This window comes from Chrysochloris asiatica, unplaced genomic scaffold (genome assembly GCF_000296735.1).
Source record: "Chrysochloris asiatica unplaced genomic scaffold, ChrAsi1.0 scaffold00299, whole genome shotgun sequence".
Taxonomy (NCBI): domain Eukaryota; kingdom Metazoa; phylum Chordata; class Mammalia; order Afrosoricida; family Chrysochloridae; genus Chrysochloris; species Chrysochloris asiatica.
The window spans coordinates 1802780-1818632 of NW_006408817.1; the positions used below are offsets into that span (position 1 = coordinate 1802780).

The following is a 15853-nucleotide window of genomic DNA, read 5'->3' on the forward strand; positions in this document are numbered from 1 at the left end:
GGTCTGCATGGTCTGCATCAGATTCCCCCTTATCTGGTGATTAACTTTTAAAGATCACATCCTTAGATACACTACGGAGCAGTTCTTTTCCACACCACAAGGGCCACCAGAAGTTTGAATGGACTCAGTGGCAACTAACAACAACGTCTTATCTGTTGAACCTCGCTGGACTTGTTTTTCCTCAATTATTAAGTCAAGATATTAATACCTGTTTCATAGAATTTGTTGGGGAAACTATCAGTTACTTTTTAAAGCAGGGGTAAGGAACATCCAGCCCATGAAATCATTTGGTCTAGCCCTGCAAAGACAACCACAATTTCAGCCATCACATTAGGGGTGAGATAACTAAATTTTTTATCAAATATAGCAGAATAATTTCTAAATTGATGATTTTGTATGACCCGCAAATGATGTTACAACTTTTTGTAGAAAAGGGGTTTCAACCAACCCTGTTTTAAAGTATTCAACGTAGTAAGCATTCACCACATCAGCTATTTTTATTGTTATGTTGTTGTTGTTAAGTGCCATTGAGTCAATTCTGACTCATAGCGAACCTTAGAAAATATTAGAAACCAAAATTTGAGTTAAGCACTATCCTAATCTACTATAGGAGTCCTGGTGTGGCGCCATGGGTTAACGCACCAGACTGCAAAGCCAATTGAGGTTGAACTGCAAGGTCGGTGATTGAAGCTCACCAGCTACTCCTTGGAAAACCCCATACAGGATCGCTAGAGGTTGGAACCCACTCGATGGCACTTAACAATAACAACAATCTTTTATAATGTATTTTTTTCTGTTTTCTTTTTACACCAGGATGTTAATATCCATTAAACTAAAAGAGCATTAAAACCTCATGCTACTTCGCAATCAGAATTCTGGCTTTTTAAAGCATGCAGCACTAAGAAGATCTGAAAGTAAATAAGTAACTGAAGTTAGAAAAGCTTACATGCACTCATAATTGCAGAAATAAACATTAGTTTTGGTATTTTTTTATGTATAGAATTCTAAATGACCTGGATTCCCAGAGGTGAAACTTCCCTGTGAAAATTAACAGGTCTGAGATGGAGTTTTTGAAACTAACTAGGATTCTAATTGTTGTTGTTCTTAAGTGCTGTTGAGCCGATTCTGACTCATAGTGACCCTGTGTAGGGTTTCCAAGGAGTGACTAGTAGTTTTGAACTGCCAACCTTGAGGTGAGTAGTCCAATGCTGATCCTACAGCATCACATCAGGACTCTAATAGCTTTGTTGAATGAGAAGATAATTAAACTTTTATTTAAAGAAAATCAAATTCAATTCAACAAATATTATTGGTCTCTAGTGGCCCTGTAGGATAAGCGCTGGACTGCAACCTCATGGTTGGCAGTTCAAACCCACCAGCTGCTCCTCAGAAATCCCATACAGGGTTTCCATGAGTAGTAATTGATTTGATGGCACTTAACAACATCAAGTGCAAGATACTGTCTTCAGAATTGATTATTTTATTATGCTACAGAAAACAAGAATCTATTCAAAAAGCTTTAATGAGGCAGAGCTTGGAAGGCCTAGAAGTTATAGATTTTGGTGTTTCACTTTAAGAAAGGAGCCCCTGCAAAATAAGATGCTACCACAGGAAGCATATGGCAGTTTGATTTTCCACTAAGGAAAATGTCAATAATTCGTTCTGTGGCTGTGGTTTACTTGGAAGAATACTTTATTAATAATTAAAGAAAAAAGAAAGTGTTTTTAACTTTATTATTAGGAAGAATGAGCAAAATGTGGAAATCTTGAAACAAGTCTGTGTTATCTTTTCTCTTTTAATTGCCTGAAGATATCAAATAGAGTCTTGGTGTGGCACCATAGGATAAGCACTCAACCTCAAGGTCGGTTTGAACTGCAACATCGGCAGTTCCAACTCACTAGTCACTCCTTGGAAACCCTACGTAGGGTTGCTATGAGTCAGACCCAAGTTGATGGCACTTAATAACAACAGCAACAAAGATGTCAAATGCAACCACCCAGAGAAAGGCTGACCTTTTTACTCCTCTGCTATCCTTTCAAAATCAAAAGTAAAAGCATCCTAAATAGGAAGGTTGGTATTGATCAGAAGAAAAGCCTGTGGAGGAAAATTCTAGTCTGAAATATAAACTCTTTCAAAAAGAAAGGTTCCTGTAGTCTTGACTAGGCCATGATTCCAATGGTTTAGCAGTTAAGATGTGCTTATTCCCATGGTGGTGATGGTTGTATGCTGTGGAGTTGGTTCCGAATCATAGTGACCCTGCATAGGTTTCTGAGACTGTAAATCTTTACAGGAGCAGAAAGTCTCATCTCCCGTGGAACGGAATGACTGGTAATTTTGAACTGCTGACCTTGAGATTAGCAGCCTGACTCATAACCACTAAGCTTCCAGAGCTCCTTAATTCCCATGATAATGACATCTAATACAGGCATAGTTAACTACATGATGAGTGGTCTGAGCAACCAATCAATTGAAGGGATGCTGCCTTGGGAGTGTGGCCTGCTCCCAATAGAATAGACACACAAAGGGTCACCATGAGTTGGAATAGACTTGACAGCGGATGTCTTGATTCTAATAAAGTTTGGGCCAAGACCCTCAAGACCTTCCCTGTCCCGTACCTAGAGCAAATAAAAAAATCTAGAAAACTCTGACACACAGGTGCAACATTCCAATAGCATAATGGTTTAACTCGAGTCTTATCTGAGCTAGAATATGGTCATCCTTCACGTATGTGAATTCATAGAGCTAACTAAATGGAATAAGGCACTTAAAATGCATAATGGTTTATTTAGCACAATTAAATAATGCAGTTTAATGTACCCAGTACAATGATACATTACCTTTCTAATAAAAAGTTATTAAATACTATTTTTTAAAATGTCATTTCCATCTCTCTCCCCAGCACCAATCACTGAATGTAATGACAGCTCCTTCCTGTGCATGCATTCAGCTGACCTACTTCTTCTATATCCCATTACTCTGGCTGGTTTTAACAGAGAATGATACGTTTAGTGTCAGTGACTGAATTTCAACATCAGTATGAACTTCCATCTCTTGCACCAAGTATTGTGTTTCACTTATAGATTACCAGTAGGATACCCTAGGAATGGCATCCAGTTTAATGTAGATAATTCATAATTTAAGTATCTTAATGAATAGGTTTAGATGATGCAATATACCCCTTGTTTTCTCAGGAGAATTGCTCCTCACTTAAGTACCTGATAGACTTCAGTGAAGCATTATGGGATAGCCTAGAAATAGACACACTTATGTCAACTTGATTTACAATAGATTTGGCCCTCAACAATGGGGAAAGGAGAGGCAATTCATAAAAGGCACTAGGGAAACTGATTATTTATACAGAAAATAATTTACATAGATCGGTTCTTCATCCCATTCACAGAAATCAATTCAGGTAGATTAAGGGATTTATATGTAAAAGGCAAAACTTTAAAGCTTCTAGAAGAAAATATAGAATAGCCTTATGATCATGGAAAGGAAAGGATTTCTTAAATAAGATAAAAAAGTGCTAGGCTTGAGACAGAGAATTGATCATTTTTTGATTACCTTAAAATTAAGGACATTACTTCTTCAAAAGACATTGCTGTAAAGAATGAGGCAAAAAGTCACAAACTGGGGTAAGAAATTTGCTATATATATGACAAATAATAGGGATGCAGAGACATACCCTTTAAAAAGGAGACTTTATTTCATCAGATGACTTTGTATAATGAGAGAAAAAAACAATCCATAAGCCAGGAGAAGAGAATTGTCCAGGAGAAGATAATTGTCATACATATAAGTGACAAACTAATAAAGTAATCAAGAAAGTGCCAATTAAAATCACCAGCTGAAACTATTTCACACTCCCCAGGGTGGCAGAAATGTTGAAGTCTAAACATCGGTGGTAAGGATGGTGGAGCAGGAAGAAGTCTTAGACCTGCTAGTGGAGTGTGAAGTAGTATAACCAGTTGGAATTGCATTGCAGTGATGTTAAAAAGAGTCAAAATTGTGTGTACCTTACAACTCAGCCATCCACTATCTGGGCCTTGACCATTCTGTACATTAAAATGTAAAGGGAACATGCCCAAATTACTTACACCACGCCTTAAATAACAAAAGTGTATTCAATTTGATTCTAAGTTTTGAGACCTTATAAGCTAACAGGAGCAAACAATATAATACTAAGTAATTGTGATAAAACATACTAATTTTTTGTTTGAATTTATGCACATTATTTTTTCATTGTTAGGATATGGACACTTATTATGTTGTTAGAACCTGTTGAAGATTTCTTGTTTATTTTTGTCCTCAGGTTTGGTTTTGGTTTTAAGGACAACTGAGATACCAAGTGTGCCTTGAACTCAAACTGAATGTTTGCCTCAGACCTGTTAACTCAGAATTTTTGGAGATGCAGTTTCTATGTCAGTGATTTTAAAAAGCTTCCAAGTGATTCTAAATTGTCACCAAGGTGGAGAACTAATGCTGGAGAGACTTTTGCACATGTGACTTAAGAAAATGATACTCAAATTGTATCAGTGCACCTGTGCTGGTATGGAAATTATTTGTGTCTGAGTCAAGATAAATATAGTCTATGTTGATCATATTTTTAGCGAACGTTGGTACAGTTTTTGTAATCCTTTCTATTCTCTATTATCCTGGTTCTGATTAAGTTAATTTAAATGCAATTTTGTGTCTGTTGAATTTAACACTGAAAAAATTTTCTCATATTTAGTAATTATTTATACAGCTATATTGAGGTAATGGAGATACCGAAAACTACATTGGTTTAAAGTATAGAATTTGATTAAATTTGGTATATGTATGAGGGTAAGCCAAGAAGTATTGCTAGGGTGTCAGTTCATATATACATGAGTTTACTCTAAATGTAACATTTTAAACATATGTCTGAGATTAGTGGATGGCTACAGAGAAGTTCTCTCAAGCAGTCCACTTGCTGTAGTCTCATTAAGGTGCCACCAGAAAACAGAACAAAACATGGTTCAAGCAAAAGTCCACTGCCAGTTAAATTCAAGGCAGAGAGGTCAGTTCAAAGAGTTTGGCAACTGGTTTTAGGGATTCCGAACGAGTGTTCTTCATAGATGTTCTCAAAGGACACAGAATGGTCATGGTGGCTCATTAGGAAAAAATTTCAGAAAATGGAAAATGGCAGTGTTGAGAAAAAGGCCAGGAAAGTTGCACCTGCTTATTCTTTGAGAATAGTAAGGGCTGTCCTATAAGAATTTCATTGGGAAACTTTTCCATATCCACCCTCCAACCCAGATCTTGTCCCTTCAGAATTCTTTTTGTTCCCCAAACTCAAACAACATTGATAAAGGGACACAATTTGAGTTCCTTGAGAATGCCAAAACTGCCATTTTGACCTGGTATAAATCTAAGAGAACAGAATTCTTCAGGGAAGGTTTAGAGGAATGAAAACACTGCCCACAGAAGTATATAGACCTAGAAACATAGCTTCACATGATGATATTTTGTTTAATAATGGTTTCTATGGTTTTATAGCAATACATTTTGACTTACCCTTGTGTATTCCTGTGCTTGTTGTGTTATTTGTTCAGCATAAAAATTGAATAAATATGGTGAAAGGATACAATCCTGATGTGCACCTTTCCTGATTTTAAATAATGCAGCATCAGGATTGGAGTAAAACTCATTAACAACCTGCAATATGCAGATGACACAACCTTGCTTGCTGAAAGTGAAGAGAATTAAAAACACTAAAGACCAAAGAATACAGCCTCAATATGCATTATACCTCAACACACAGAAAAGCAAAAGTTCTCACAACTGGATCAATAAGCAAGAACTGTTCCAAATGATAACATAGATTTTTGTTATTCTTTTAAGCCTAACAATAACACTATGAGGTAGAAACTATCACTCCATTTTATAGATGAGAAAACTGAGGCTCAGAATATTAAGTAACTTGCTTAATGTCATGTAGTTAGTAGCAGCTGGTTGAGTTTTGGAGCCTATGCTCTTAACCTCTTCTGTTAACTTTATGTTCTGTTAACAACTTATGAGTTGTTAAGTGTCGTCTAGTCAGTGCTGACTCATAGTGACCCTGTATAGGGGTTCCAAGGAGCAGCTGGTGGATTTGAACCACCAATCTTGCAGTTCTACATCTGCCCTTTAAGGATCAGGCTTGATTCTAGAAGTCAAGAAGGTTTTAGGAATGGATTACCTTGAATTGTGTACTTTTGGGTTGCCTCACGTCCAGTGAGCCCTTCTTTTCTAATTGGATCATATTCTCTAAAGTTTTTTGTTGCTGAAATGTAGGGTTTTAGAAAATGGTTCTTAGACAGTTGTAACCATTTTTTGTTTGTTGCTGTTGATTCAGTTCTGACTCTTTGTGATCCAGGTGTTCAGAGTAGAATCTCTCCATAGGACTTTCTTTGGCAGTGACCTTTCAGAAGCAGATCCCCAGGCTTGTCTTTCAAGGAGCCTTTCACTAGGTTTGAACTACCAACCTTTTCACTAGTAGAAGAACATTTAACTATTTGTGCCAGCCAAAGGTCTCTAAGAAATGTAGCTAGTTTTTGTTTGCACTTTATGAGATCCTTTACTTACTGTTTTCCACACAATGGAAATGAAGTATTTTGTCAGTCTTCTTAGACTCTTAAATGTCATTTTTCAACATGGACTTTCACTAAGACTTAATGTAAAATAATCGGTAACTAAACACCATTTAATCTATTTTATGGGACTATAATTCATATCTTTTCTACTCCAAAAGTATTTGAGGTAGATAAAAGGGAAGAAGCATGTACAATTGGGTAAATATTCTCAAATTTCATTACAGTATACAGGAAATACAAGCAAACAAAACACTGTCATCATGTCGATTCCAACTCACAGTGACTCTATGTAGGGTTTTGAGACAATAAATCTTTATGGTGGTGGAATCCCGCTGGTGAAGTCCAACAGCTCACCTAGTGGGTAGCAACCCAACACATAAACCACTATACCATCCGGGCTCCCGTTAGAAGAAATGGGAAAAGGTTCTACCAAAAACGTAAGGTACTTTGTGTATTGCTATAGAGCATTTAGTGCTGAATTTCCTGGCAGCTGAGGTAATAGAGAAATATACTTGGTCAAATAATTGTGATATATTTAAAGAGGGTAAACAAATTCATTGGGAAGGATGGGTTTTGATGACAAGCCAGTTGCCTGTTTATGGTACTTTATTTATAACAACAGGTCTAGGAAACTAGTATAGTAGCCACATTTCAAGTGCTCGATGTGTTGCTGGGCAGTACATGACTAGTATTACCCAGTACAGATACAGCATTGCAGCAGGCTCTATTGGACTGTTCTAGTCTCTTATCCTGAAGTCCTGGTGCAATGGTGCAGGGTAATGCACTGAACTGCAAGGTCAGTTTGAACCACAAGATCGGTGGTTTGAACCCACTAGCCACTCCTTGGGAACCCTATACAGGGTTGTTATGAGTCCAAACCGATTCAATGGCACTTAACAATAACAAATGCTCTTATCCTAGCGTTCATTTTCTTTATAAAACCTTCTCAACATTATACCACACATTTAATGATTTATTTATTGACATCACACTTGAGTGTGTACTCCAGGAGGGCAGGGATTTGTGTGTGTGGCAGTATACACACCAGATATACATATGCATAATGCCATTGGTTAAATATGCCACAATATGCCACCATTTTTACAATCTCTATCCATGTTGATAAATCACCATAGATTTAGACTTTCTGAATGGCACAGGTTTCTATTTCTAGAAATTGGAATCCTTCCTGCCTAAAGAAGTACATAAGCTCTCTGTAAATACTAGTTGAATGAACAAACGAATGGATAAATAAAATATTATTGGCATTGTTTTGCAGTTTCAAATAAAAAACTTGTTTAATCTCCTTGTAAACTTTTCTGCCATAGTTTTAAAGATGAAAAAATGAATATTCTGTATCCAAGGATACATATTTTAGCAATCTTAAATATATTAGCCAAGCATTTATTTCTTATTTTTCATATTATGAAGGATAATGAACATGAGAATGATGTTTAACAACTAACATATTGTCCTGAACAGGAAGGTATGAAATGTCAAACCTAGTATTTTCTTTGGACTAAGAAGTCATGTGAGTAGGGAGGGAAAGTAAAGTACTTTTTATGTAGCTAATTACACTTAAATTGGTATGTAATTTAAAGCAGCTGTGGAACACTGAGATGGAATTTAATAAAAGTAATACTATGCAATTATAGTTATTTGTGAGATGAGAAATCATAATAAGCTTTCAAAGTGTATCAAGATATCATTTTACCTCAATGTCAAATAAGAAAAATACAAGTCTAGAACTTCAGTTTACCTCAGTTAATTTCAAATAGAAATTTCCCATGAAATGATTGCAGTGCCCAGAAGAAATTTGCTGTCTGACAAAATATACCTAGAAGCACGACAACCCTGCATTTGCCTATAAATAGACATTGAAACTAGCTTTATAGTTCCAGTCAAGGATAAAGCTTCAATAGCCCTGAAATATTCTGTTGTTTGTTTTCTTCATCTTCTATTGGATCCAACTTTGTCAGGATGTACTTGGAATGATGATGGAGGGAAAATGTACCTGGCAGAGACAGACTGGTGTAGTAAGTCCCCTTTAGCAGTCAGCCAAATGTTAGATGTCAGTTGGCTGTCATATCCAATTCTAGTTTCTGACAGTTAGGAATTAGTTAAACTAGGAGTATTGTCTCCTTCTGAAAAATAGATGTTTTCTGATTAGTGATAGTTTTCACTAGATTTGAAATGACAGATTATGGGGTATCATTAGCCTGCTCAGGATTGGTGTCATTTTGTTATTTTAAGAAATAAAAAGAAAAGCATTATCATTGATATCCTGCCTTTCCATGTGAAATACTTAGTGATGGTACTGTCAAATTTATAAGGAAGCTAAAACCAAACCCACTGGCCTCAGAACTGACTCTTCAGCACTTGACAATAACAATGTAACTTTTATCTGTGTTTGCAGAATTACAGTAGGATCTTTTAGTAATTAATTTTTCTTACTTGATAAACTATTTAAATTTCCACAATCAATGAAATGAAATGAATTTTCATCTGAAAACCAAAAACATTATGGTTAATGTCCTTAATATGAGGGTGACCTTATATACGTTCATTGTTTCTTAGATCAAACTCAGTAGAGGGTTAAGTTCTTCATAAAAATAGCAATTTTGGAAACCCACATGTTCAGTTAAGGTTTCTGAGCTGCAATAAATATGAATGAAGATTCATAAAGATTTTTGTGTTTGCAACTTCTATTATAACTTATTTTGTGGTTGTTTAGAATATATACAGCATAGTGTATACCAATTCCACAGTTATAATTCAATGATAATGATTGCATTCTTTGAGATTATGGTCTTTGAGTTTTGCAACCATTCTATCCTCCTTTTCCGAGTTGTTCCTCCACCATTAACAAAAACTCCCTGTCCCCTAAGGTTCTTATCTAATCTTTCAGGATGGCTGTTGTCTGTTAGATTCCATGTAGATAGTTCTTGAAAAAGCACAGTGCTCAAGACAGTTATTATTTATTAGTTAAGCAAAACTACTGTTAGGTTTTAAGAAGACTTCGGGGGCTATTTTTGGTTTAAGGTTTGGTTGTCCTAAAGCAGCCTCAGCAGGTGCCCTTCTTGTTGGTGTTATAAATAGATCTGTCACACAATTTGGGGAGTGTGGTGACCCTAGGATAAGCAGGGTCACTATGAGTCAGAACTGACTTGCTGACACTTAAACAATTCTCTTTAGAGTCCCCCACGTACATAGTTATTGGTTTTAATGATTATTTGAAGGGGTGGTGAGGGATGTGCAATATTACTGTGGTTCTGGAAATCAGAAATACCTGTGTGAGCAGGCATAAATACCGACAGAAGTGTTACTCCTTCATCCTGTCTCTAGTCCTTGTCATTCCCATGCTTTCACCCTATTCCCACCTACCTCCTGTAAGTAAACAATTTCATTAATTTCTGATTATCCTTCCTATATTTCTTTTTGTACAAATGAGCAGATAATTATATGCTTTCTTAAGCAGAGAGTACATTTAAATGCCTTTTTATAGAACCAGGCAATTTAAATGCTCTTTGGTGATTTTATATGTGAAGGAACTGTACTGTTCATAATTGGTCTATCCTTACAGCTAATATAATAGAAAGCTAAATGAAACTTTTTTTTCCTTGAGAAATAATTTTAGGATTTTCTTTTCTAGACTGAAGATGACACCATAACTTTGGAAGGGCTCATTAGCACTGAACTATCTATTTCTGAATTGCATTTGTCTTTAAAAGGATGACATAAAAAGCCAGCAGCAATATTTTTCAAGTTTTATTTAATTCATTGTGTGTTTCCTTCTTTTTAAAAACAAGGTGTTTTAATAAAAGTTTCTTTCCATCTATTGTTTGAACTTGCATTATTTCAAGTAACAACTAAAGCTGCAGATCTGTTTATGTAAAATATATATGGTTGCTTCTGGAATTCTTACAAAATACCATTTTTTAATGAATAATGCAAAACAAGACATTTCTCCATATCTGTTTAATAGAGGTATGTACATTTCATTGTATCCTTTTTCTTTTCCAATATTCTGCAGGCATTCGGGCAGTCTTTCTCCATCCACCGTAAAGTTGCTGAGGATGGGGAGACTCGGGAGGAAACGCTTCTGCAGGAATCAGCGTCTAAGGAAGCTTACTACCTGGGGAAGATCTTGGAGATGCAGAATGAACTGAAACAGAGCCGGGCTGTGGTCACTAACATACAAGCAGAAAATGAGCGACTTACAGCCATTGTGCAAGATTTGAAGGAGGTAAACAAGCAGACAGATAAATTGCCTGTGAAAGATGTATGGGAGAGATGAAGTTCTCTTTAATCAGAGAGCAGTATTAAGCAAGATGCACGTAATACTGGCTTTAAGAATTTTTCTGCTTTCTTAGTGGAATGATGGCTTGCTCTGAGATGAACTCGTCTTTTACTTCTTTTACTGTTGCTGTTACTGCAAAGATATTTTTTAAAAGATAGTGATATTAGCACATCCTTCCCTATGACCTGTTTAATAGAACATGGAGAAGCATGGCTGGCTATAATATTTCATATCAGCACTAATATAAATTGACCGTGGTATTAGCTCAGGAGTCCTGTTGTAGCACTGAGGGTTAACGCGCCAGACTGTAAAGCCATTTGAACTGCAAGGTCGGCAGTTCAAGCTCACCAGCTACTCTATATAGGGTCGCTGTGGGTCAGAATCGACTCGACGGTACTTAATAGCAATAAGATTAGCTCAGGGCTCTTCTAAATGGAGAATGAGATCCCAGGGGAGTGTCTTAGAGTCTGATGAGGCAGGAAACTATAGCTGCCAAGCATTAGGTTAGGGAGTCACCTTCAGTCCTTGGGACTCCAGTAAACACAGTATTTCTCTTCAGTTCTTCTATAGGCAGCATCACTGGCTATATCATTTTCAGACTAACAGAGTTATCCTTTAATGGAAGGTTGATGCTGGGAGCAGAAATAACCCAAAGCAGATACATCTTCCAAACACCTTTAAGAGCATCTTTGGAAACTTCATTCATTCACTCCATTTTCTGATATGAGAGTTGTAGATGAGGTACAGATAGATGCCCACTGTTTCTTGCATGGATGCAGCAGTGATTGATAAATGAACAGGTGCAGTATCCACTATGACGTGGCTTATTAATTAAACATTTACTTGGACAACTTACTTTTGCTTCCTGAGCCTCAGTTTCCTTATTTCCAATATAAATATGTAAATACATAATTTACAAGTCCTTTGTAAAATGCCAAGGAGCTCTGGTAGCATAGCTGTTACAAGTAGGGCTGTTAACCTCAAGGTCAGCAGTTTGAAACTACCCAGCGGTCCCATAGGAGAAAGATGAGGTTTTCTGTTCCCATAAAGATTTACAACCTCAGAAACCCTATATAAGGTCGTTGGGACCAACTCAACAGCACACCACCACCACCACCATGTAAAATGCCTAAGGAACCTTGCTTGGTAGCATATCAAATTATGAACTGGGCTGCTAACCATAGGTCAGTAGATTGAATCTACCAGTCACTCCTGGGGAATAGGATGAGACTTTCTGCTCCCACAAAGATTCATAGCCTCAGAAAGCCTCTACAGGATTGCTATGAGTTGGAACTGACTTAATGACACACCACCACCATCATGTAAAGTTCCTAGTACAAAGGAAGTGACAAATTAGTATACATTTCCTACCTCCAAACTCCCTCCCAAGGCTGCTCATCTGTTGCCTGGTAGCTCTAATTTCTAGCCTCTAGATATACAGAGAATAAGTCCTTTTAGTTTCTTTTCCACTTGACTATGTCCCAAGTCTCAAATTTTTGAAAGGAGACATCTTCTCGTTTTTAGATCAAACGTATCTAAATCCATTTGCACTTCCACATGCAACATGGTTCCAGGACATCTCAGCATCCTGGTTTTTATTCTAAGATTGACCTCCCATATCTCTTAAAATGTATATCTGCTTTTAAAAAACATGATGCTGTTAACTGTCTTTATTCCCATTGTTGTTGTTGTTAAGTGCTGTCGAGTTGATTCTGACCCATAGCGACCCTGTCTAGGGTTTCTGAGGAGTGATTTGGGAGATTGAACTGCCGACCTTGCAGTTCATTTGTTGTTGTTGTTGTTGTTGTTATGTGCAGTGGAGTCAGTTCTGACTCATAGTGACCCTGCACAGGGTTTCCGAGGCTGTAAATCTTTATGGGAGCAGAAAGCCTCATCTTTCTCCCGCGGAACAGCTGGTAGTTTCGAACTGCTGATCTTGTGGCTCACAGCCCGATTTGTAACCACTACGCTACCAGAGCTCCTTGGCAGTTCAATTAGGAACCCTTAAAATTGTGAACCATAGGACCTAGATTTTTAGTTTCTTATTAATCTTTATCTTAGAGTTTTAATCTTTTGGATTTTCAACTTTGTGGTTATACATTCACTTATTCAACAAAGTCTTTCAGTTCTTAGTTTGAGCAAGATGCTATTTTTGTGCTTGAGAAACATCAGTAGACAAAAGTTAACAGTTGTCAATTTTAATACAAATAAATGTGCTTATAAATGACTTCCTTGTACTTGTATCTATAAAAATGGAGAGCGAGCTGCATTTTAAACAGCATATAACATCTGTACAGTAATATCATACTCATGTAGACTTTTCCTATTGTTGTTGTTGTTAAGTACCGTGGAGTCGGTTCCGACTCATAGTGACCCTGCACAGGGTTTCCGAGGCTGCATATCTTTACGGGAGCAGAAAGCCTCATCTTTCTCCCACAGAACAGCTGGTAGTTTCAAACTGCCGACCTCGAGGTTAGCAGCCTGATTTGTAACCACTACGCTATTAATTTGGAAGTGCCAAATTAGTATTCAGAGGTGCTTGTTGAGAATAAATTAGCAAAGAATAACATCTTAATAACAAGATATAATGGCACGGACCTCAGGCACCAACACATAGTCACTTTATTTACAGAAGAGCTCCTTAGTCACTTTAAAAAACCTTATTTTCTTCTCTTTGATACAAAAATTATTTGGTAGTTATTTGAAGAATTTGAAACTATTCTAGCTCTCATATTGAACTTAAGTTAGAAGAGACCAGTCGGGCTCAAAATGGAGGGGTATTATCCAAAGGAACCAGAACAGTTACAAAAACTGTTTATTGGTGGTTTGAGCTTTGAAGCGACAGATGATAGTTTAAGAGAACATTTTGAGAAAGGGGGCACACTCACAGATTGTGTGGTGATGAGAGATTCCCCAGACAAAACGTTTCAGGTGCTTTTTGGTTTTGTATCTTACTCCTGTGTCAAAGGTGGAGGCAACAATGTGCACCCGGCCACACAAGGTTAATGGGCGTGTAGTGGAGTCCTGGTGTGGTGCTGTGGACTAATGCGTCAGACTGCAAAATCATTTGAACTGCAAAGTCTGTGGTTCAAGCTCACCAGCTGCTCCTTGGAAACCCTATACAGGGTCGCTATGGGTCAGAATCGACTCGACAGCACTTAAAAACAACAAGTGGAACCGAAGAGAGCTGCTTCTAGATAGGATTCTGTGAAGCCTGGTGCCCATCTAACAGTGAAGAATATTTTTGTTGATGGCATTAAAGGAGACACAGAAAAATAAAGCTTGAGACACTACTTTGATAAGTGTACAAGATTGAAACCATAGAAGTTATAGAAGACAGGCAAAATGGGAAAAAAAGAGGATTTGCTTTTTTTTTTTTAATGTTTTATTGTGAATTATGTGATAGTTTACATGGGAGAATGCTTTTATAACTGTTGATGATCATGATACAGTTGATAAAATTGTTGTTCAGAAATACCACACTATTAATGGGCATAATTGTAAAGTGAAAAAGGCCCTTTCTAAGTAAGAGATGCAGTCTTTTGAATCACAGAGAGATCGTGGAGGTGGATCTGATAACTTTATGGGTCATGGAGGAAACTTTAGAGGTAGTAGATGGACCTTTGGCCGTGGTGGAAACTTTGCTGGAAGATAAGGCTGTAATGATGGAGGTGGTGACAGCAGAGGTAGTTACAGAGGAGGTGATGGTGAATGGATTTGGAGGTGGCAACTATGGAGGTGGTCCTGGTTATAGTAGTAGAGGGGGCTGTGGTGGTGGTGGACCAGGATATGCAAACCAAGGTGGTGGATATGGTGGTGGTGGTGGAGGTTATGATGGTTACAATGAAGGAGGAAATTGTGGTGGTGGGAACTATGGTGGTGGTAGGAACTGTAATGATTTTGGAAATTATAGTGGACAACAGCAATTAAATTATGGACCCTTGACAAGGGCAGTTTTGGTGGAAGAAGCTCAGGCAGTCCTTATGGTAGTGGTTATGGAGCTGGTGGTGAAAGTGGTGGACACGGTAGCAGAAGATTCTAAAAATTCAGCAGAAAGGGGCTACAATTCTTAGCAGAAGAGAGACTAAGGAGTTGTTAGGAAAACAGCAGGTTACTTTGAGACAGTCGTCCCAAATGCATTAGAGGAACTGTAAAAATCTGCCACAGAAGGAACAATGATCCACACTCAGAAACGTCACTACAGCTTATAAGAAGGAAATCCTTTTTTGTAGGATTGTCATCGCCACAGTTTGCAAAAAGTGCAGCTATCGATGGATGCAAGCTCACCAGCTGCTCCTTGGAAACTCTATACAGGGTCGTTATGGGTTGGAATCGACTTGATGGCACTTAACAACAACAACAATGCCAATTAGATGTACATTCCTGAGGTCTTTTATCAGTTGTGGCTTGTTTTCTTTTGCTTTTCATTACATCAGGTATATTTCCCTGTCAATTATGGCAATGGGACCCGGAATAAGAAATTAAGGAATTTTTTTACTTTTTGAAAAAAAAATTAAGAATATGAAACTAGGAAATCTGAGTTCAAGTCCTAACTCAACCACTTTACCAATTGTATGAAATAATTTCCTATTTCCCATGTAAACATTATAATAACAGTCTAGTCTATTTATCTCTCATGGTTTTTACAAGGGTAACATGAGATATGGTTTTTGGAAGTGCTTTATAAGAAATAGGAGACTACGTAAATGTTATTTATTGTTTCAAAATTTGGTTACCAGACTTATTTATACACAGTAGGACAGAAGCAATAAATTAGAACGATGTATTGAATAGCGGGAGAGGTCCCAGTACCATTTGACAGTAGCAAGAAATAATGGCTGATATCTTGACACCAAAAGAGGAAAGTAAACTCATATTTATAAGCTGATGGGTTGAAAGAGGCAAATCACCTGGAGGCATTTACTATCAGTGTAAACAGCCTTTCATGCCTAGCTGA

The 15853-nt window shown here is 37.3% G+C and overlaps 1 protein-coding gene across 3 annotated transcripts in view; it reads left to right on the forward strand.

The window, feature by feature from the left end:
- The window catches only part of BICD1 (bicaudal D homolog 1 (Drosophila)), a 333025-nt gene that overhangs the window by 155201 nt on the left and 161971 nt on the right, over nucleotides 1-15853 (forward strand). For all 3 annotated transcript variants that reach the window (XM_006874753.1, XM_006874754.1, XM_006874755.1), the window contains exon 2: nucleotides 10630-10842. In XM_006874753.1, coding sequence (XP_006874815.1) covers nucleotides 10630-10842 — 213 coding nt within the window. The remainder of the gene's footprint in view (nucleotides 1-10629; nucleotides 10843-15853) is intronic.